At 37.8% G+C, this 22,809-nt stretch overlaps 1 protein-coding gene across 1 annotated transcript; it reads right to left on the bottom strand.

The window, feature by feature from the left end:
• Positions 1 to 843: 843 nt before the first annotated feature.
• LOC140236416 (eukaryotic initiation factor 4A-III) lies at positions 844 to 18,729 on the bottom strand. Its single transcript, XM_072316345.1, has 12 exons — positions 18,586 to 18,729; positions 15,998 to 16,070; positions 15,310 to 15,376; positions 14,690 to 14,752; positions 13,889 to 14,021; positions 12,651 to 12,731; positions 12,006 to 12,147; positions 11,341 to 11,479; positions 8,007 to 8,122; positions 6,432 to 6,539; positions 5,795 to 5,922; positions 844 to 3,079 (listed from the first exon to the last, which is right to left on the bottom strand). The coding sequence occupies exons 1-12, from the start codon at positions 18,716 to 18,718 to the stop codon at positions 3,063 to 3,065; spliced, it is 1,200 nt and encodes a 399-aa protein (XP_072172446.1). The 5' UTR covers positions 18,719 to 18,729; the 3' UTR covers positions 844 to 3,062.
• Between the last annotated feature and the right edge of the window lie 4,080 nt (positions 18,730 to 22,809).

The following is a 22,809-nucleotide window of genomic DNA, read 5'->3' as shown; positions in this document are numbered from 1 at the left end:
CATATAAAATTTGCAATGTGGCAAGTGTGTGTGTGTGTGTGTGTGTGTGTGTGTGTGTGTGTGTGTGTGTAGTGTGTACAACAAAGAGTAAGGTATTTCTATAAATCAGTTTCATCTTCGATTCAAGAGATGAATTCGACTACCTGTTACTTTCATTGTGTAATTTTCATCCCCAAAATATTATCCCAACTTCAGTAACATATTTAGCTCTAAAAATTTTCCCTCTTAAAAGCATCCTCACTATGACAACATCTCGATATAGGGAGTCATGTCTGCTTTAAAGGTGCATGGTCCCGGTGTTTTAGTCAAATGCGTACGCGGGCGCACGGCGCAAGTTTCCTATAGAGACCTATGCTATCGACTCCTCTTTGGCGCTTACGCTGTGGCCCACTTCCCCCGAGTCCGAAGAAGTCCGATCCACTGTAGTCAGTGGTCTGATCACAGTTCAGCTCATGATTCGGCTGAGGGGGATGACAGCTTTAGCAAACTTCTTTTGTGTCATAATAAGAAGCACATGTGCACGCACCCTAGCATTACTACAGACTGCGAGATGCGCAGAGAAGACAACGAAGGCAACATTACTTAGCAACACCTACGCGCTTTACTCTTGATGACAGCTCAACTTCGGCAATCTTCGTATCAATGCTAACGGTGATCGGCAGTATCATCAACAGCATCCTCTATACTACCGGGACTATGCACCTTTAAGTACACTTGGGTCTAACAATCTGATATTATGGGGCATATCACTGTGTATCATATAAAATTTGCAATGTGGTAAGTGTGTGTGTGTGTGTACAACAGAGTATACAAGCAACAAACAAGAAACCCTGAACACAGATGTTATTATTTTCTGCAAAAATTTGAATTCTGCTTTATTTCTTACATGGCAAAAAACAAAAAAGAAATTAAAAAAGGGAGAAAATCAACATCTACATTTCTTCTCAAATATAACCCATCAAACACACTCTGGAATAACAAAAATGTGTCAAAATGGAGCTGACAGTTCCTCATACAACTTGTATTCTCTGAAATATGGACTGAAAGAATGGAAAGAATGTGCATAAACATGAATAATGCAAGACCACCGATAACTATTTCATGTTTCAAAACTTAACCAGACCATTTACCCCTTGTCTTGAAATTTGCACCACTTCCAATCCTTTCATTATCAGGTTGTTTTGACTTATTGACACATTAATAACTCACTACTGAAGTCTGTAGACTGTAAACCTTTCCTTATCAACGTATAAATCCATGTCCATTTCTTTAAGCAAAAGACAGTTGGTATGGATTTGTTTTTTGTTTTTCATCAGTATCACTTATTTGAAAATGCTTATACAGCAGCACTTGAGCAGCCATATTGTTTATGGTCTTGAGTGAATATATTCCTGGTACTGATTCAATGTTCAGATGTCCACACAGTATGATAAATACCATGTATCACATTGACGTTTACCATGTGTCTTCCAAGACAGAATGAGAATCAACAAAAATTAAATTCATCTGCTATGAATCATCAGCAAAGATGCTTAAATGGGAAAAGTAAGAAACTTTTTAGCTACTTTCCTAAGTTCAATACATTTCCCACAGATCAAATGGTAAAAGTTGAGTTTTGAACCATCCAGTTTTGGGATTCTGTGTATGAACTACTGATTATCAGCATATATTGGAAAATATACCATATTGAAGTTTTACCCCCCCCCCCATAAAAGTCCTACACATAAATGAGTACAACAATACATCTAAAAACTGAAGGAAACATTACAAGTATTTACATGAATATACAAGTATATTGGATTACCCCAATATAACACATTTCACCAATAAATACAATTAACCTCAGATGAATCAAGACTAAGTACAAATATAAGAAAATTGTTCTATAATAAGAAATATTACTACATATATTTATCCTCCTTGAAAAACCCAGAAAAGAAGAAGAAGAAGAAAAAAAAAAAAGATAAACAAGGGTCTTGGTGCATCAGTGACTTCACAAACTTTGAAATGAGCACAAGTTGATCATGCGAGGTTAACTGTATTTACTGTGACAGAGAAGCATCTACAACTTTTGATTATCAGCTATAAAGTGTTCATGAACACCAATATGAAGAAATTTCCATAATCTGCTACTTTAATTTGATAATATTGCCACGTGATCAATGACAATTTATCAACTGGTCTCAAAATAGAGAGAACTACATCAGTATAGCTCAAGTCTCCATCTACATCATGTACATCAACTCGGATGACTTTTGAATAGGTTGACTCTCATTTATCTTCTGCACAAACAGGAGAATCAAAACTTAAGTGGAGGGTCAACTGCAGCAGATTTTTCAATATGCAGTAAGGTTGTACAGCACATCGAGTAGGAGGCCCTCTGTTGGTCAAATACATTCAGTGTACCTCGCCCTTTATGACTGAAGTATGGGACAGTAATCTACTCACTACTACTGATGTTGCAGTGCGTAAGCACTGGAATGTATTACAATTTCCTTAAAAACCTCACTTTATACGATCAAGAAAATCATACACACAGTTACATTCTACCAAGCATGAAGAAACTTCAAGAAACATATGTTGTTGCTGAAAATGATTTAGTTGAAAGATGCATATGATATGAAATGGTTGACATTGATACATCACAACTGTTCCTATCATTGGTGGAGTTAAAACAGGGTCATAGTGGCAATCCAGTAGTAGACTCATAGACAACTGCCCTTTTGAAGCGATGGTTGTGGACGCGGGAGAACAAGCAAAACCAGTCTGAGAGTTTGAAAGTCATTTCCGCAATTCTGGGTCCCACTTCACGAAAAGTTGATATGATAGCAACTCTTGCTGAAATTGTCATGGTAATGACAAGAATCCAACTTCCTGATTAGCTGTTGCTACATGAAGTTGCCATTCCAGCAAGAGTTGCTATCCTACCATCTTTTATGAAGGGGCCCTCATCTCCAACAAATAGTGTCGATGAAGCCTATGACCACCACCAGACTGGCTTGCAAGAATCACTCTTCAGGTTCCAAACAAACCACGGGGGCGGCCAGGCCAGATTTCAGAGCTTAGATCAAGTCAGCAACTGAAACAACAAAGAATACATATAAACTTCATTGATAAGCAGTAAAACAAAGTGTGCTGCGATTCCTCAAGAAAAATGCACTCTGTGATTAATACTTACTAAGTTTCATGGTGCATTAAGGGGATAGGAGTTCCGTTTTAAGTACAGGGAGACCCAGCTGCAAGCTAACTTACTACACACCACTTTTTATGAGGTGATTTTGGTGGTCCCCATTTTCCATCACAGCATTTAGTTGGGTCTCATTTTTCAGTATGTTTACGAGGTACCAGATACAACGAGGTAAAAGCAATAGTCCCACTGACTTCTTATATCTGGATTGCCCTATATTCAAATAACCATAATGTTTAATGATTCTCCCAGTTTGAAAATTGAGCTGCATGGTCAAGCATTCAACCAGAGTCTCTTATATGGTGTATACAGTGAAACCCTGTTATAACGAGGTCCGTGGGACCGGCGATATTACCTCGTTATAACCGGTACCTCGTTATAACCGTACGCATCAAAAACAAAGAAACACATAAGCACGACGTCATAATATACCCAACAATGAAAGTTAAGAACATCCTTTGCGTTGTTATTACAATTATGGATCATTATTATCGAGAGAATAAAGGGAAATTATTTGTGAATTAGGCGAAAAAGTCGGGGTTGAAATAGGTGAATTTTTTATTTTTCTTCCGAAAATCTCTTCGCATAATAGTGCACGTCATGTTCTTGAGAAGTATAGGCCTATATTATATTAAAATCACATCGTATAAAATGCGTTGTTTACCGTAACTTGCGAGGTATTTTTACGCTGTTGGTGTCAAGCGGGAATGCGATAATTTCATAAATCATTTCGGCTGTATTCTTATACAATGTATGATCGTTGCGCCCGACAGGATTAAAATGCGTTGTTTATTTTCTTCCGAAAATGTCTTCGCGTTTTGTACATCCGTTCTTGAAAAATAAGCGACAGGATTGAATTTAGAAGGTTGTGATCTTTTTTATGCATATCTGTTCCACATAGACCATTCTGAAAGAAAGAAAATCTTCATTGTGAAATGCGTTGTTAAAACTGTGATAATGAACAAACCCAGATCTATCTAAATTGATAAATGCGTTTGTTTCTTTTTCTGAACCACGACTAAGTAGCTTAACATGCGTTATTCAACTATTTTTACGCTACTGTCAACCGGCGAGATCGCGATGATTTCAGAGTAACATTCGTGCATCGTTTAGCGTAACTTGCGGGGTATTTTTACGCTGTTGGTGCCCAGCGGGAATGCGATGATTTCATGAATCATTTCGGCTGTAATCTTATATAATGTATGTTCGTTGCACCCGAAGGGATTAAAGATGCGTTGTTCATTTTCTTCCGAAAATCTCTTTGCGTTTTGTACATCCGTGCTTGAAAAATAAGCGACAGGATTGAATTTAGAAGGTTGTGATCCTTTTTACGCAAATCTGTTACTCGTAGACCATTTTGAAAGAAAGATTGTTTAATCTTAATTGGGAAATGCGTTGTTAAAATTGTGATATTGAACAAACCCAGATCTATTCAAATTGTTAAATACGTTTGTTTCTTCTTCTGAGCACCGATTAAGTAGCTAAACATGCGTTATTCAACTATATTTTTACGCTACTGTCATCCGGCGAGATCGCGATGATTTCAGAGCAACATTCGTGCGTCGTTTAGCGTAACTTGCGAGGTTATTTTACGCTGTTGGTGCCCAGTGGGAATGCGATGATTTCATGAATCATTTCGGCTGTAATCTCATACAATGTATTATCGTTGCGCCCGAAAGGATTAAAGATGCGTTTGATCTTTATCATCTGCCGAAAATCCCTTCGTATTGTATACATCCGTTCTTAAAAAAATTGCGACAGGATTGCGTTATTCAACTATTTTTACGCTACTGTCACCAGGCGAGATCGCGATTTCATTAATTATTTCGGCTATAATCATACACTCGTATTTGCTAACCAGCAAAAGAACCGAAGTCGGGACTACAAATGGAAAGGATATAATGTTGAGTTGAACACGCATTCCAATTTCCATATTTGCCACGAGTGTCGCTACATGAAAAGTTTTTGAGTGCGTTATCTTTTTTCCCTTGTTGCGCTGTGGTCTGACCTATAACATTACGCACGCGTGTGATCTCGCGAAAAAGAAAATCGACTGATTATGTTTAATAATTTAGTAGGAACATCGAATGGTATTAATGTGTTGTTTTTTTTTGCGTGGTTTAGAAGAAAACATGGAAGGAACCGTTCTCTGCAAAACGTGAAAAAGACATGGATAGCGTGAATTCGATTTTCAATGTTTCATTTGTCTCGTGTTTGAAAAGCGGCAAGTCAAGAAATGGTACCTCGTTATATCCGATCAAATTTCTTATGTTTTTCTTTATCATGATGCGCCGAAAAAGTCCTCGTTATAACCGGAATCTCGTTATAACCGAACTCGTTATAACCGATTCGTTCTGCCATAGGTTTACACGCAAAGGAAAACGGGACCGACGCGATCACCTCGTTATAAGCGGTTCCTCGTTATAACCGAACTCGTTATAACGGGGTTTCACTGTATATGAAGTTATGAAAAAAGTCTCAATGGCAAATGTAATTTGCATTCATATTTGCTTTCATATTCTCTTGTTATAATTTGTCATGATACAGTATTCAACTTCTAGATCTTGTGAAGGGAGTAAAGTGGGTATGATGGACACATGAACTCACCATTCATGGGCATCTCGTCAATTTGTGTGCTGTAATACTGCTCTATGTCCCTCAAGATGCGGATGTCGTCACTCTTCACAAAGTTGATGGCGACACCCTTGCGGCCGTATCTTCCCGAACGACCAATCCTGGAAGCGCAAAACAGAGTAAGAAATGTCACAAATGGACAACAGCACTTGCACCAAATAAAAACTGGCATCATATTCATCCATACACTTGTAAACAGAATGGCAAACAGTGCATCAGAAAGATGCTATGTATCTCCAAAACACAGACACAGAAAATGAAATCACTGCATTTCATTTCATTTCCTTTCATTTATTTATTGTTCATAAATCTATTTATTAATATCCTCTTCATACTGTCCATTATCTGTTTCATACAATTTGTAGGCTACCTTTATTTGAGATAAGCCACAAAAAAAAAAAGAACAAGCAAAATCAATTTACAAGGGGGAATGCAACAGTACACATCCTTTCAGCAAAAAAGCCGATTTCTGCATACAAATTCAGAAAAATAGAGCCATATTTGTCTAACAGAGAAGAATTCTTAAAAGACAATGTCTCCTTGCTACAGCTGGTACAAACATTCCTGTGAAACACTTTCAATCACACAACAAAGAGTGAGAGGTAGATACCTGTGAATGTAGAGCTCACGGTTGTTTGGTAAGTCGTAGTTGATGACCAGAGAGACTTGCTGTACGTCCAGGCCACGGGCCCACACATCGGTGGTGATGAGGACACGGCTGGAGTGAAACGGTAATCATGGTAACATTCATGACATTCAAGGCTGACAAACATTTACAAAAACCATCAAATTTCCATAGGCTCCTCCAGAAGTCAGATTAAGTCTGTTCAAAAATATTATTTCATGATATCTTCTCATGAAATGAAGATGCCCTAAGACTGCCACTGATTTTAAAATGTGCCTATTTGTATCTACTTAAAGGTATTTTTTTTTCTAAACACCATGTTAGATGATCACATCAAATGGCCATAACTACAATACATATTAATCCAATATCATTTCACTTGCTTCACTGATAAATTACTATTCACACAGTCCACATGTCACCATGGGTGAATTCTTCCATAAAGTCTGTGTCCATATAAAAATATAAAATATCTTTAAAAAGAAGACAGGGAAACTCTTTAAAATGAGGACCCAAAAACCACGACAATTACCTTGTTGTTCCGACTGTATCAAGGTACCAAAAACAAAGAAAAATAAAGAGTTAGGACCTGCAAGATCACCTTGTTATAAAAAGGTTTTGTTACATTCATCCTCTTTATAACTTGGTTCCACTGTACTGCCTAACAACTGCAAGTAATGTACTCAATACAGTAGAACCTCATTATAACAAGATCTGATATAGGGAGATAACTGATACAGTGCACTCCCGTTACAACGAACATGGTTATAACGAAATTTCGTTATAACCAAGTAAATCTTCTGGTCCCAAAATTATCACCATTAAAGTCTATGGTACAAAATTCGCTTATAACGAACACGGTTATAGCGAAATTTCCGTTATAACGAAGTCTTTTCCAAGCGCCACAGACAAAGAAAAACAAAAGAAATGTGCTCCGTTATAACGAAATGCGAATTGCTTTCGAAAATACGTAGCGGAACAAGCATTTATAGCGTCTCTGCATGGGTGAACGCTTCACACCACTGTGTGTTCGCTCCTTGTGTCACACACATGCAGTTTCTGAGGGGAATTTGCGTTTATTTTTGTAATACAGTTATCCCATCACATTTCACATAGCTTTGCAGTGTATGATGAGTATTCAGCAAACATAATATACGTGGTTCCTTGTTTTCGTTATGTATTGCATTTGTACGGTTATAACGAAATTTCGTTATAACGAAAGAAAACTGCCGGTCCCGAGCATTTCGTTATAACGGGAGTGCACTGTATAACAAAGTAATTTTGTACGTCCTATTCCTTTTAGATTCTTTTGTTTTTATACCAGGACCCCGTTTTATCAAAAGATAAAACTGATTTTAAATTTCCTTACCACACAGTCTGCCATAGACTTACAGTTGAAATCAACAGTTGAAATCAACTTTATTATCAATTTTAACTCTTCATAACACAGGGCCCATATATAACAAGATACCCTTACAACTGGGAAATTTCAGTGGTCCCCAGGAGCTTGTTATAATGAGGCTGCCCTGTAATAGCATGTATTCCTGACAGGTATCTCACCTCGCACCGGACCTAAACTCCTTCATGATGGCCTCTCTCTCCTTCTGGGGCATGTCTCCATGCATGGAGGACACTGTGAAGTTTGCCTCCCGCATCTTCTCTGTCAGCCAGTCCACCTGTTTGCAGGGATGGATTTCATGAAGATTCGAGATTCAAGAATATATGCCGGTATTGTCTGTTCAAAAATACTGAAATTCCCCTTCCACTGGCATTCAAAATACAAATACAGTGAAACCCCGTTATAACGAGTTCGGTTATAACGAGGAACCGTTTATAACGAGGTGATCGCGTCGGTCCCGTTTTCCTTTGCGTGTAAACCTATGGCAGAACGAATCGGTTATAACGAGTTCGGTTATAACGAGATTCCGGTTATAACGAGGACATTTTCGGCGCATCATGATAAAGAAAAACATAAGAAATTTGATCGGATATAACGAGGTACCATTTCTTGACTTGCCGCTTTTCAAACACGAGACAAATGAAACACTGAAAATCGAATTCACGCTATCCATGTCTTTTTCCCGTTTTGCAGAGAACGGTTCCTTCCATGTTTTCTTCTAAACCACGCAAAAAAAAAAACCAAACACACATTAATACCATTCGATGTTCCTACTAAATTATTAAACATAATCACTCGATTTTCTTTTACGCGAGATCACACGCGTGCGTAATGTTTTGCAGACCACAGCGCAACAAGGGAAAAAAGATAACGCACTCAAAAACTTTTCATGTAGCGACACTCGTGGCAAATATGGAAATTGGAATGCGTGTGCAACTCAACATTATATCCTTTCCATTTGTAGTCCCGACTTCCAGTCCTTTTGCTGGTTAGCAAATGCGAGTGTATGATTATAGCCGAAATAATTAATGAAATCGCGATCTCGCCTGGTGACAGTAGCGTAAAAAATAGTTGAATAACGCAATCCTGTCGCATTTTTTTAAAGAACGGATGTATACAATGCGAAGGGATTTTCGGCAGATGATAAAGAACGCATCTTTAATCCTTTCGGGCGAAACGATAATACATTGTATGAGATTACAGCCGAATTGATTCACGAAATCATCGCATTCCCGCTGGGCACCAACAGCGTAAAATAACCTCGCAAGTTACGGTAAACGACGCACGAATGTTACTCTGAAATCATCGCGATCTCGCCGGATGACAGTAGCGTAAAAATAGTTGAATAACGCATGTTTAGCTACTTAATCGGTGAATTTGAATAGATCTGGATTTGTTCATTATCACAATTTTAACAACGCATTTCACAATGAAGATTTTTCTTTCTTTCAGAATGGTCTACGAGTAACAGATTTGGGTAAAAAGGATCACAACCTTCTAAATTCAATCCTGTCGCTTATTTTTCAAGCACGGATGTAAAAAACGCGAAGAGATTTTCGGAAGAAAATGAACATGCAACGAACATACATTATATAAGATTACAGCCGAAATGATTCATGAAATCATCGTATTCCCGCTTGGCACCAACAACGTAAAAATACCCCGCAAGTTACGGTAAACGACATACGAATGTTACTCTGAAATCATCGCGATCTCGCCGGATGACAGTAGCGTAAAAATAGTTGAATAACGCATGTTAAGCTACTTAGTCGGTGTTCAGAAAAAGAAACAAACGCATTTAACAATTTGAATAGATCTGGGTGTGTTCATTATCACAATTTTAATGAAGATTTTCTTTACTCTGAAATCGTCGCGATCTCGCCGGATGACAGTAGCGTAAAAATAGTTGAATAACGCATGTTTAGCTACTTGATCGGTGTTCAGAAGAAGAAACAAACGTATTTAACAATTTGAATAGATCTGGATTTGTTCATTATCACAATTTTAACAACGCATTTCACAATGAAGATTTTCTTTCTTTCAGAATGGTCTATGTATGAGGAACAGATCTGTGTAAAAAGGATCGCAACCTTCTAAATTCAATCCTGTCGCTTATTTTTCAAGAACGGATGTACAAAACGCGAAGAGATTTTCGGAAGAAAATAAACAACGCATTTTAATCCTTTCGGGCGCAACGATCATACATTGTATAAGAATACAGCCGAAATGATTCATGAAATTATCGCATTCCCGCTTGACACCAACAGCGTAAAAATACCTCGCAAGTTACACCAATGTACGGTAAACAACGCATTTTATACAATGTGATTTTAATATAATATAGGCCTATACTTCTCAAGGTGCATAACGTGCACTTTTATGCGAAGAGATTTTCAGAAGAAAAATAAAGAATTAACCTATTTCAACCCCGACATTTTCGCTTAATTCACAAATAATTTTCCTTTATTCTCTCGATAATAATGATCCATAATTGTGTAATAACAACGCAAAGGATGTTCTTAACTTTCATTGTTGGGTATATTATGACGTCGTGCTTATGTTTTTCTTTGTTTTTGATGCGTACGGTTATAACGAGGTACCGGTTATAACGAGGTAATATCGCCGGTCCCACGGACCTCGTTATAACGGGGTTTCACTGTACTCAAACTTGGCACAAAGATCCGACTCAGGGTCTGACCTGTATCAGCCAACATCAGCATACATCTACTCATATCCTGCCAGTCCTAGGGAGCCTATTCAGCCAGCCCTAGGGAGCCTATTCAATTTTCAGAAATGTTCTTCTTTCAAGTTGTACCTGTCAATAAATGAACTCATTCATATTATCACTGACATTGTAATTTGAACATTTGGCCACATACAACCTTTCACTGTAGCATGGATGACTAGCCTCATCTCATTTAGATTGATAGAATTGCCATTTGCTCAAAATGCAATTCTTATGCTGGAGTGAAAAAAAAAAAATTCAACTTTAGATATATGATGAGCCCAAGAATCGACCACGCATGCTCTGTGAGTTAATGCCATTCTTTGATATTATCCCTATTTCAAATTTGACATCCCCAATCAGCACATGCAGGCTGCTATCATGAACCAGATGACCCATACCACCAAATAATACAGAGATTTTTCATATGCCAGTGGATGCACTTTTAATTATGCACATCAGCGCTAAAAAATAGCTCATTTAATACCTCAATCATGACCAAGGAATGATGCTCTTGGGTTCTCCACCCATCCTAGGTCTCGCAATGTCCTCTCACAGATAACAAATCCGTATGTTATCTTCATCTCAAGTCATCTTGTTTGTTTACCATCTTAATCAACATAGAAAATAATCATGAAATATGTCCATTACTACAAAGTAGCCGCATTACCATTATTTGACATTTTGGTGGTATGTAGTGTAGTATTGACTACTACTTGGCTATGTTGGACCTTTTGTGATTGATTGCTTAAAACAGAGCAGTTTCTCACCTTCCTCTTTGTGTTACAGAAGATGACAGCCTGTGTGATGGTGAGTGTGTCGTAGAGGTCACATAACGTGTCAAACTTCCACTCCTCCCTCTCGACTGCCACGAAGAATTGCTTGATTCCCTCCAGCGTCAACTCATCACTGTGGAGATTGTACACAGAGAAATATATATGTATAATATATTTTTTTTTTTTTTCAGACACAAATCAACCACACATATTATGTCCCCAAAATATGTGCAAAAGTTATGTAACTGTCTTTAAAAAAAAATAAATAAATAAATAAAAAAATTCCCTTGTCCCCTTTTTTGTCATAAGCAAAATGTGAAAAAAAGTTTGAAAAAAAAAATCATTATTGAAATGTACATGCAACTGTAAAATACTAACAATGTTATCAACTTAGCTATTGACATGACACAAAAGAATAACGCATTGTACAGAAAACAGCAAATATCTGCTGATGGAGGACTTCCTTCACTAAACAAAGATATGACAAGTGGTCGATGATATAAAAAATGTATGGGCTAGCTCTTCTATTACACCAAATTTTTGTCTTATCTCATAAGTGCACATTATCATATATTCAAGATCTGTGAAATCTTGAGAGAGCGGTAATTGATGTTGTGGCGACTGATGCTATGAGAGATGAACACGCGCTGCCAACTGACCGTTTGACGAGGATTCGGATCGGTTCCGTCATGAACTTATTGGTCATCTCGAGGATCTCGTGTGGCAGGGTGGCACTGAAGAGAACAACCTGAGTGGCCGGTGGGAGGTAGCGATAGACATCATAGATCTGCTCCTTGAATCCTGGGAGAAAAAAAGGGAGATGATTAATGCCTGTCAATATTTGAATTTTGAAATCTCAAAGTTTTAGAATCTCAGGGTTTAACAATAAATGACATTTTATGTCTTTGATTCCATATAAAAACGAATCATTACTGTTCAGTTCGTTGTGTGCTCGACAGAACGGCATGGACACATGCGAAGCTCATGTTATTCTTACATGCATCGAGTAGTTTGTGTGCTCAGCATTAACAATTATTATGAGAAAACAATGGAGAGGATTAAAATTTAAGTACAGGCAACTACTATTACAACAAAGTCCTCAGGACCGGCAGTTTTCTGTTGATATATCAAAATTTCACTATTAGCTGATGACATAAAGATATAGAGATGATAATTTTGGACCGTGAACTTTTACATTGTTGTAACAACATTTTCGTTATAACCCTGTTCGCTGTAACAGAAGTGCACTGTATATCAGGAAGTATGTTGCGCTAACTTTCAATAGCTGATCATTGCCTTCCTACCTTTGTTCAGCATCTCATCTGCCTCATCAAGAACAAGCATCTTGATGGAGCGTGTCCTCAGGTTCCTTCTCCTGATCATGTCTGCCGGGAACCAACAAAAATTGTGCTTAGTAGTGACATATCAATCATTATTACACATCTTCACATTTCTTTTCATACTATGTCTTCAGTAAAGAAACCAAGTCTTTGTTTTGTGGTAGCACTCTCTAATTGTTTAGGAACACCTGAAGAGATTCTTGTCATTTGATTGGTTGTTTGACATTGATCATTCTGCCCATTTCACTATGACGTCATCATCCGTGCAATTGTGTTTTACCTTGCAATTTTGGATCCATACGATTTGGTCCATTGCACGCTCGTTGAGAGCCTGTCACACTACGCACTTGCATTTGCAGCAAAGAGTATCGTTGCAGTGTGTGTATGCGACACACAGGGCGCTAGCGTAAAGCTCTCAGTGAGCGCTCTCGCGATCTCAGATATTTTCTTGTTTTCTAAATTAATAAACATCAAATGACAAGGATCTATTTTAGACGTTATATAAAACAAATAATGAATGTTTTTCATTCGTGCAATGGACAGAATATTTTATGAGGTGAAAGATGAAATGTTTGATCCATTCAACGAGGCTGCACCTCGTTGAATGGATCATTTCATCTTTCACCTCATGAAATATTGTGTCCATTGCACTCATAAACATTCATTATTTGTATACTATGCACCCTAGGATTTCTTCTGCTCATCACATTGACAAGAAAACACACATAACTGTCACTCAGCAGTAAACTCAGATTACAGAATTGTACATCAGTGATATATGTTCCCAGATTTCTTTTCCTTGTCATGCATGCAGTATGGAAAATCGTTGTTTAGCCATAACACTTGTTGATTATTTATACATACATTCAGATTTCTTTTTTTAATGTCTGCAGAAAGGAAACACAATTTTTTTTTTAGAGCAACATGGATTCTAAGAGTTCTTCCCCCAATCTTGTCATATGAGGAAAAAAGAGAGAACAAAACACAAATACGGTTTGGCAGTACAATTTTGACATGTCACTGCACACAAATGAATTGTTTTAGTGGTATTGTTGCCTTAATAAGAAAAAAAAAGTAACAATAATTGGTCAAGGTAAATCAGTTAATATGAGCCTGAAATCTGCAGACTTATCAAACATTAATTTAAAAATACCTTCAGGATCTGAGCAGAATGCAACGAGGACAGTGTTGAGCTCACTTACCAAAAACCCTTCCAGGAGTTCCAGAGACGACGTGTTGCCCAAAGTCCAGCTTCCTGATGTCCTCTCCGACATTGGTGCCACCGATGCACGAATGGCACTGGACACTCATGTAATCACCAAGGGCTAGGATTACCTGCATTTATTGATGGCATATTACATGTACATGAATGAGTAGAGTACCTCAATGTATCGACAATAAAACTCATTGTATTACCACATTTTTCTTTCTGCTTGTTTGCATCTTCAGAACAACCCCAAAACATTTACTTGTCACTTATGAGAAATCTTCTGTCCTATGAAAGAGGCGATGAAAGCTCTTTTTTTTTTCTTTACTTAACCATTTTAGATACACATAGTGACATTCAACTTTCCCCGATGAAGGAGAATATCTCTCATTCTATCTGTAGTCAATGTAATTACTAACAAAGAGATGAACACTGCTTATGAACATCAGCACAAGGATAGGTAAATTGTAGGGTCGAGGGAGATCTGGAGGTACTAAGTGAAATCTGCACTTAATATTTAATAAACAGGCTTAACTCTGTATCAAACAGAAATAGTCTCACCTTTGAAATACTCATGACAAATCACTTTATTCATGCTCTCAGCTGAGAATTCAGAACTGATCACAAGTCCAACATTTCTATCACTAGTGCAGTCAGGTTGTCAAACACTTATCCACACTTCTTGCAGCAATGAAGGCATCTCTGGGTTCAATTATTTAATTTCAAAGCAGCCTATAGAAAGTCAATTCTCAATTCTTGTGACATCACATGAGAAGCAGCAACACACGCTTCTTACCTTCTGTATTTGACCAGCCAATTCTCTCGTAGGTGACAGGATCAGTGCTTGGGTTTCTCGAACCTACAATGTGAACATCAAGAAGGCTTCATGAAGACGGCTATATCTAAAGTCTGCAAATACCACACAAGTGCATCATCAAACACTACACACAATACAAAGCATTCAAGTTTCATGAAAAGCTACTCAAGACAAGAATTTAAGTTCATCCCATTCAAATTTCTACGGTGATCACAAAAGATGTAAGGTAAGGTAAAGAGATTACATAAGTGAGATATTATCAGTGAATGAAATGTGACAGGATCTGCCAACACTACAGAACTCTCTTCTAACGCATAGCATATCCAACCTCTCTTACATATATTCCCTCCGACACATTTCTTTCATAAGGGTTACCACCATTACTGATCTACTCTCAATTTGGCTTGGACATGTAAAGTTGAAGTTGCATTCACTAAATGCCCCAAAACAGCAACATCAAATCACACTCATTAATTCATTACAGTAGAAAGCCTAGTCAAAATATAATTGTGATTAATGTGTATTGCTGTTCACTGTTCATGCATCAATTATTGTACCCATCAATTCTGACAGAACTCGGGGACAACTCATAAACAAACCTGGATGTCGAGGCATTGGAGAATTGAGATGGAAAATGTGGCTGTCTTTCCTGTACCAGACTGAGCTCTGTTGAAGATCGAACAGGAAATAAAGCATGAAATGTTTTTACCAAGAGTCAGATTGACATTGGTGCAGAATTCAGTTACATGGCAGATGAATACGAAGGACACATCACAGAATGGGATGACTAACTGCTACATGATCATTTGGTTTGTTGTCCATGTAATGTCATAAATGCTCCCAGGCAGGAAGATGGTCATTTTTTTTTTTTAGTTCCATGTACAGATGAGGCTTGCACTAGCACTAAATTTTCATTTAAGAGCACTTTATATTTGAACAAACTGACAAAAACGCATCATTTGGAAGATCTGTGTTCAGAACATTTAGTTTTATATCTTACGGTTTTGAAATCACCTATTTCAGCAAATTTTATGATGAGAAAATGGGTACAGACTTAGTATCAACACATCCACTTAAATGTCAACCCATTGTAGAGTTCTCAGGCATGAAAACACAAAGCAAAATGATCTTATCATAATGACCTCTTTCAACCCCTCTCAACAATCTCTATTCCATAAAGAATGATCACTCATTTAATGTGTACCGTGGTGCACTTTAAACGAAAGCAGGGTTGAAGATCAAGTCTGGGAGAGAGTACAGTGTATATAGGGAAGGTGGAAAACTTACTGTGCAATGACATCTCTACCCTTGACAACTGGTTTGATGGCTCTCTGCTGAATGGCTGAGGGCTTCTCAAATCCTGGAATATGGAAGAGGAAAATGGAATAGAAACTATGACAATGATGCATGTTTTATCTCAGGAATGAAAACATGTACCTTGGCTATGGGTAAACTCGGCCACTTGTAATGCGCGTGCTGGGGGCTGAGTTTACCCACTAGGCCGAGTTTACTCATAACTACGGTATACATACTTTTAAAAAAAAAGTGGTTGTTTTTTTCTCTTTAAAGGATATGTTGGGGAAATTTATAGTGCATCTTTTTTTTTTTTGCTGCCTCCAATTGAGATCAAGTTATCAATACACACAAACAACTAGAGATCCCAACAAAGTTAGCGCTCGTCATTCAGCACTAGATGGCGCTCTCGCCTGCACACATCATTTTCTACGCACACAGTGCTCAACTTCTGAGCCCATTCGCGATGATTGCTAGCTGTATCAGTTACTGTAAAACGAGGAAATTTCGCGTGTATTTTAATTTCGCAAATTTCGCGAGCGGCAACATTCGCGAAATTAAAATGCACGCAAAAGTTCTCGTCTACACAATATGCATTGGATGCCAGTGCCAAGTTGCAAAAATTTCATGCTGCGAGAAAGGCCGTTGGCTCCAATTCGCGAAATTTTCATGCCGTGAATATATTGTGTTTTACAGTATGACAGGGGTGCAATATCATTCTTTTCAAAAGTAATATGGCTGTATGGCAAACAACGTATTCAAATCATAAACCTGAACTACTTTGTGGGTTTGTGTCTGCTACCTAACAGTTACCGCTAGTAGCCCGACGAGGATGATCTCTTCAGCACGGCAAGTCGAAATTTCGCACTTATTTGTTGTGACCTTTGGTGTATTTTGTACTTTTCTAATCCACATTGCGCAAAACATGGCAGTAGGCCCTATCGAAACAACACTTTTTTCAAAATTGAAATGTTTTCTGAATTTTTGAAAGAAAGATTTATCGACCTCACGTATGCGCATGTGTTGTTAACAACAGTACAGATGTTGTGTGATTTATGAATCATACGACTGCCATTCCTCGTAAGCATATGCTGCGCACTGGCTCAGCATTAGCTTGACCAACAAGCATGTCTAATTCCACGAAAAACTTCTCATTTATAGTAATGACATTTGCTGGGTCAGTTTTCACTTCTTAGACACCATTGATACATACGCTATTGCGACGGTTTCAATCGTTTTGGTTAAATGCAACTTCGACCCAGTTCCCCCCCCCCCCCCCCCCCCCCGCATAAAAATGGTTATTATTTTTTCCAGCACGGTTTTCAAACCAATCTGGAAAAAATATATACAGGATTAATCAGTAAACATTTTGACTCACCTCTTCCACTGTTTCCTCCTGTTTTCTGGTTGTTTCCTCCACTTCTTAGCAGCGCTCCCCAATTCATCGCCGCCTTCGTTTGAAAAATGACCGCACGAACGTCTATGGCAAGCCAAATGCTCATTCACAATAAGTTAGATTTAGCGCTCGAACAACTTACTAATACTTTAGTCAATAAATGTAAGTGTACCGATATAGTGATTGTATGGAGCATTTGGCTTGCCATAAGACGTTTGTGCGGTCATTTTTCAAACGAAGGCGGCGATGAATTGGGGAGCGCTGCAAAGAAGTGGAGGAAACAACCAGAAAACAGGAGGAAACAGTGGAAGAGGCGAATCAAAATGTTGACTGATTAATCCTGTATATATTTTTTCCAGATTGGTTTGAAAACCAAGCTGGAAAAAATAATAATAACCATTTTTATGCGGGGGGGAACTGGGTCGAAGTTGCGTTCAACCAAAACGAATGAAACCGTCGCAATAGCGCAGTATCAATGGTGTCTAAGAAGCGAAAACTGACCCAGCAAATGTCAGTACTATAAATGAGAAGTTTTTCGCGGAATTAGACATACTTGTCAGTCAAAGCGCTAGTGAGCTCTCTACATATCTTACGAAGATGGGCAAATCGAAGCCGCCACTACACAATGGGGAAAATCATGAATGCCAAAAGTTAGTAAAATGCTAGATTTTTTCGAGAAAACAGACAATTTGGCTGATTTAAACACTATGTCCATATTATTACTAGACCCCTACACATACTTGATCTCATTTCATGACTTGGTGTAGTTATGTAGAGCATCTCCTTATGATTTTCATAATGATAAACGCCAACTAACCTGCTAACGTTAGACCCATAATTAGACCAATAAATATGACATTTTTTGCACTCTAAATTTACGGAGTATTATTCATAGATGATTACATAATGTAGCAATGGAGCCCCTAGACCAAGTCTGTAAAGACACGAGCGATTTTAAGGGCAAACGGAACTGTATTAATGGACTTAAGTGGTTTGGAATTTAACTGACAACTGTCAATTGGCATTCACAATCAATGTGCACACGTAACGTTACGTAGGACGTACAGAAGCTGACCGGTAATATCATACCAATTCTTCTTCATATGTTTTAATGCGATATTCTCACGCCTAACATTTCATACACATGTGCACGATATGCAAAGCTTTAAAATTGAGAAAATCTTACCATATGCATAGATGCCTCGAAGAAGATCTTCTTTCAGATTCAGAGAATCAAAAGTCGGCGTTACATCGACTTCCTCACTTGTCTCAAAAGTGAGATTCTGGTCGTCCTGTGACAGTACGCGTCTCGTCGTCATTTTTATTTTTTACCACGGTAGACGAATAAAATTATGATTAGCGCCCTCACATCACCAACAACGTACATTGTTGGGCGCAGCGAAGAAACCTGTACCAGTCAGTGGTCAGATCACAGACCGCAAAGAGATTTTTCTCCTCACTGGGGAAAATCTCTTTGTCAGACCGCAACACCCTGAAAAGCCTTCTCATTTATCGTACGCGTATGCATGGACCTTGCGGACATGAATACGTAATGAGCTGGAAGACCATATTTTTAGAGTCCCTGTAAATCTAAACGACATTACCAATCTTCCTGATTAATACATCGATAAAAAGCTGAAAAGTTGTACTTTGATGACATCCGACTACTTGAAAGGTTGTGACATATAAAATATACTGAACAAGGAAATTATAAAACATAAAATTTGCATATTTTTCATTTTTCTTAGCGGGTACATTAGAACAATGAAATAAACGTGGACCAAAATCGAAGAGGTATGAAATGAAAGAGGAAATATCATACTATGGAAATATGATGACTTCATGTGGACTGATTATTGGAACGGGTCAGGTGATCGAATAAATCATTGCGTTGTACAGTTAATTTTTGACGAGATTTCAGTTTGCCGCGAATACGCGTTTCTGATTGGTTAATTCCCTCTGAGTGGAGAGTTGAAACAGTTGGTCAGCGCGGAAGGACAGTAAACGTGTGCTGTACATACAGTAATACTCGGTGTGTAGATAAAAGTGTAGGACCCTATGAGTGTGTGTGTGCGCGCGCGCACGATGTATGTATACGCGCTCGGGCTAAGATCTCCACGTCAACAACAAGAACAACACTCCACTCTGATCGACAGCTCAACTTTGGCTTGGACTTTGTTTACTCAGCTAGCAGTAACTGTTGCATTAATGAATGGCTCATTATTAATCAATAATAAAAGATCTAAAACTTATTGTGCACACATAGTTCTTTGGGGATCTCTATTGTGAATTACAATAATTATTCCATCTTATTCCACTGTATACATCGCTGAGTAATTTAACTTATGATACCCTGAGAGCACACGTCGAGTGATGCATGCATGTATCTCAAATTGCCACTCCACGATTTTCACTCGACGAGACTTTCAATTTTTATAGTTTTCTAAGCGAGGGACCAATTCAGTTCTTACTGTGCTATTATAACAAGAATCTCTAGAACGTTGGATATCAGTAATGAGTTGATTCAACTTTGGAACGGGTCGGGTGATCAATAAATAGACAGCCTTGTCATGATATGTTCTAGGATCGTTTTAAAAAATGTCAGTAGGATGCGGTGATAAGAATAACGGTATCATAAGTTCATTTCACATGATATAAGCATTAAAAGGTCTGATAAATATCAAATATTCACAAATCATGTCAATTAGTCACGGAGAGTAGATCTTCATGTCGTCAATAAATGAATCTCGTAGACCATGCACTTTGTCTCTGAATTATCTCGCAAGATCTCGGGTGTTGAGAAGGACATGCGCAAAAACCTGCGAGTACGATAAATTTTTGATTTGAGCTCATTAACAGCAGCGTTGCGGTCTGACTGTTGTACTACTAACATGTTCCGTCGATTATGTACGATGTACTTGTATCAGGTGTATGTACCACCGAGCTCTCTTTGTACGTAAAGGTACCGAGTTTGAAATAACCCCTCAAAATAAGTTCTGCAATTAAAGTTTGATATATCATATTTTTCTCATCCGGGCATCACCTTCATTAAGTATGATATTATAAGAAAGCCTGATTAATTATCTTTAAAATGACACCTCACTTGCTACACTTGCTATGATTGGGTGTTCTTGGAATGTGCAAAACAGCCGAGTATGGAGACAGATCAAAAGTGAAAAGTAGCAACAATTCTGCTATTGATAATGTACAGTTTTGATAAAGAAAGGCCACTGGAATTAGCAATGCTGAAATGAGATGAAATTCCCATTTCCTAAACATTAGATGACTGTTTGGTCAACCTTTAGGCCTATGTTTAATTTTAATCTGCACATACTAGTGCAGTTTTTAATTAATGGATGAAGCTTTTATAGCTGGAATCTAATGATAATCTCACAATGCACTTACTTTTCAAGCACATTTCATCCCTGAAACGACAAAGCAAATGGAAACAATACCGTTTGACATAACATGTTTGCTCTATTTTGCAACATTCCACTTTTGACTTTTCCTCATACTCAGTCGTACTGTGCATTCCAGGAATGCATAATGTGAACAAGTGAGTTGTCGTTGTAAAGAAAATTAATCAGGTTGTCTTATGATGTCACACTGTGAATGAAATGATGTAGTTTTAAGAGAAATATGATACATCAAATTGGAATTGCAGGACTTTTTTTGAGTTTGTTTACACTGTAGGCTCTACATAATAGACTTAAGGCCTACTTAGCAATTTCTCCGTAAATTAGCTTTGAGGATTTCAACGACTTTCTTTTTTTGTGTGCAATATCCCGCTACAAATCTTTAATATCAAGGTTAGATATGATGGAGAATCTGAAACTCTCCATTTCCACCATATTCAGCTCTTTTAGATTTATTTTGGCACAGTATTGTTCTAGCATCAAAAGATGTGCGTGTCTATAACTAGTTTCAAATCATATCGAACTTTTTGTCAGTGTCAAAGAATGAAAGCATTATACTCGAGTTGCCTACATGATTTTCCGAGGAAACCTTAACCTTCATGTTGATTTACTTTCCACTTAATCGCAAGAGAAAAGTAAAAACAAGCAAACAAACAACTCAGTGTAAAACAAAGAAAGATCCGGAGAAGGACGAAGCGAATCAGGAGGTAGTGCATGATAGAACAAATCAGTCGATGAATACTGGCGTCACAACTTTTTGAAATAAAGCAATCACTATCACTATGAAGGATAGACTATTTATTTTCAAACTGTCACTACAGTGAAATTTGGGACAAGATTTGGACATCTTTCCATAAGTTTTGTTTATAAGATTTGTTTTTGGTCCCCCATCCCATCCCCCCACATCCGCACCAAATTTTCTTGTGATTTAGACATCAAATTTGGTATACAGTTTGCAGATTTACATCCATTTGTCATCAAAAGTTGGACAATGGAAATCGGTCGATCAAATTACAATAGAAATGGAGAGTTGCCAAAAGCGTGTTTCAAATGTACTAATCGCGCTTTAAATGATCGTTATTTCATTTAAAATTATGAAAATTCACTTTTCAGTTTCATAATTCATTCAACCTTTTTATTTTTACCATTAAATATAATCAAGTGAAAGCGTTTTAGTCCCCTTTAAGTGCTTCAGAAAACTTTCTCAACGTCAAGACCAACAACCATTATTTTTATGCTATAGCAGTGGCAGATCCAGGGGGAGGGAGGTGCACCGAGTGGGCCCCCTACAATTTTGTTTTGTTTTTGTTTTTGAATAAAAGAAATTAAAAAAATGAAAAAAAAATGCATGAAATCGCACGATGATCATTTTCAGCCGATTGTAGTGGCACCAGAAAATTGCGTTTAAGCTTGTTTTTTTCTTCTTTTTGTTTGTCAGCTGATTAAACCCTGAAAAGATTACAGAAATATAAACTGTTTAGCCCCCCCCCCCCCCCCCCCCCCCGTACGGAACTCCTGGATCCGCCCCTGTCCAGTCATGGTGTTTCACTCTGCAGACCAATGGTGTTACCGATGTATGGTATATCTGCCGAGTGGTTGATCCACGTGTAAACGTACGTACAATGCATATTAAAGGGATCGTATAGCTTTGGTTGAGACCTAATTTCAGGTTTCTAACATTTTTTTTTTGTTGAGATAATGAGAACCCTCTTATGAAATTTGAAAGAGCATGTAATTCTATGAGGAATTCAACGTTTATTTGATGAAAATTGGTTTTAAAATTGCTGAGATATCCAAAAACGAGCAATTCTTGGTGTGGGACCCACACTTTATTAGATATAATCAAAACAATGGATGGCCTCGAAGTTAAAGGGATGATACGATCGCTTTGTTTTACTTTGTTTTTGGATGTTTCAGTCATTCCAAACCCGATTTTCATCAAATAAACTTTGAATTCCTTTTAAAATGGTATGCTCTGTACTATAAAAATATCA

Source organism: Diadema setosum, chromosome 1 (genome assembly GCF_964275005.1).
Source record: "Diadema setosum chromosome 1, eeDiaSeto1, whole genome shotgun sequence".
In the NCBI taxonomy this organism is placed as follows: domain Eukaryota; kingdom Metazoa; phylum Echinodermata; class Echinoidea; order Diadematoida; family Diadematidae; genus Diadema; species Diadema setosum.
Note: the sequence above shows the minus strand (reverse complement) of the source record. Positions and strands in the feature narration are given on the sequence as shown.

Excerpts from the sequence above, each read along its gene's own strand:
- LOC140236416 (XM_072316345.1), bottom strand. The coding sequence starts at position 18,718 with ATGACGACGAGACGCGTACTGTCACAGGACGACCAGAATCTCACTTTT. Across the intron at positions 16,071-18,585 it reads TCGAGGCATCTATGCATATG|GATTTGAGAAGCCCTCAGCC; the intron begins GTAAGATTTTCT and ends TCCATATTCCAG. Across the intron at positions 6,540-8,006 it reads GAGTTTAGGTCCGGTGCGAG|CCGTGTCCTCATCACCACCG; the intron begins GTGAGATACCTG and ends GTTTCACTCCAG.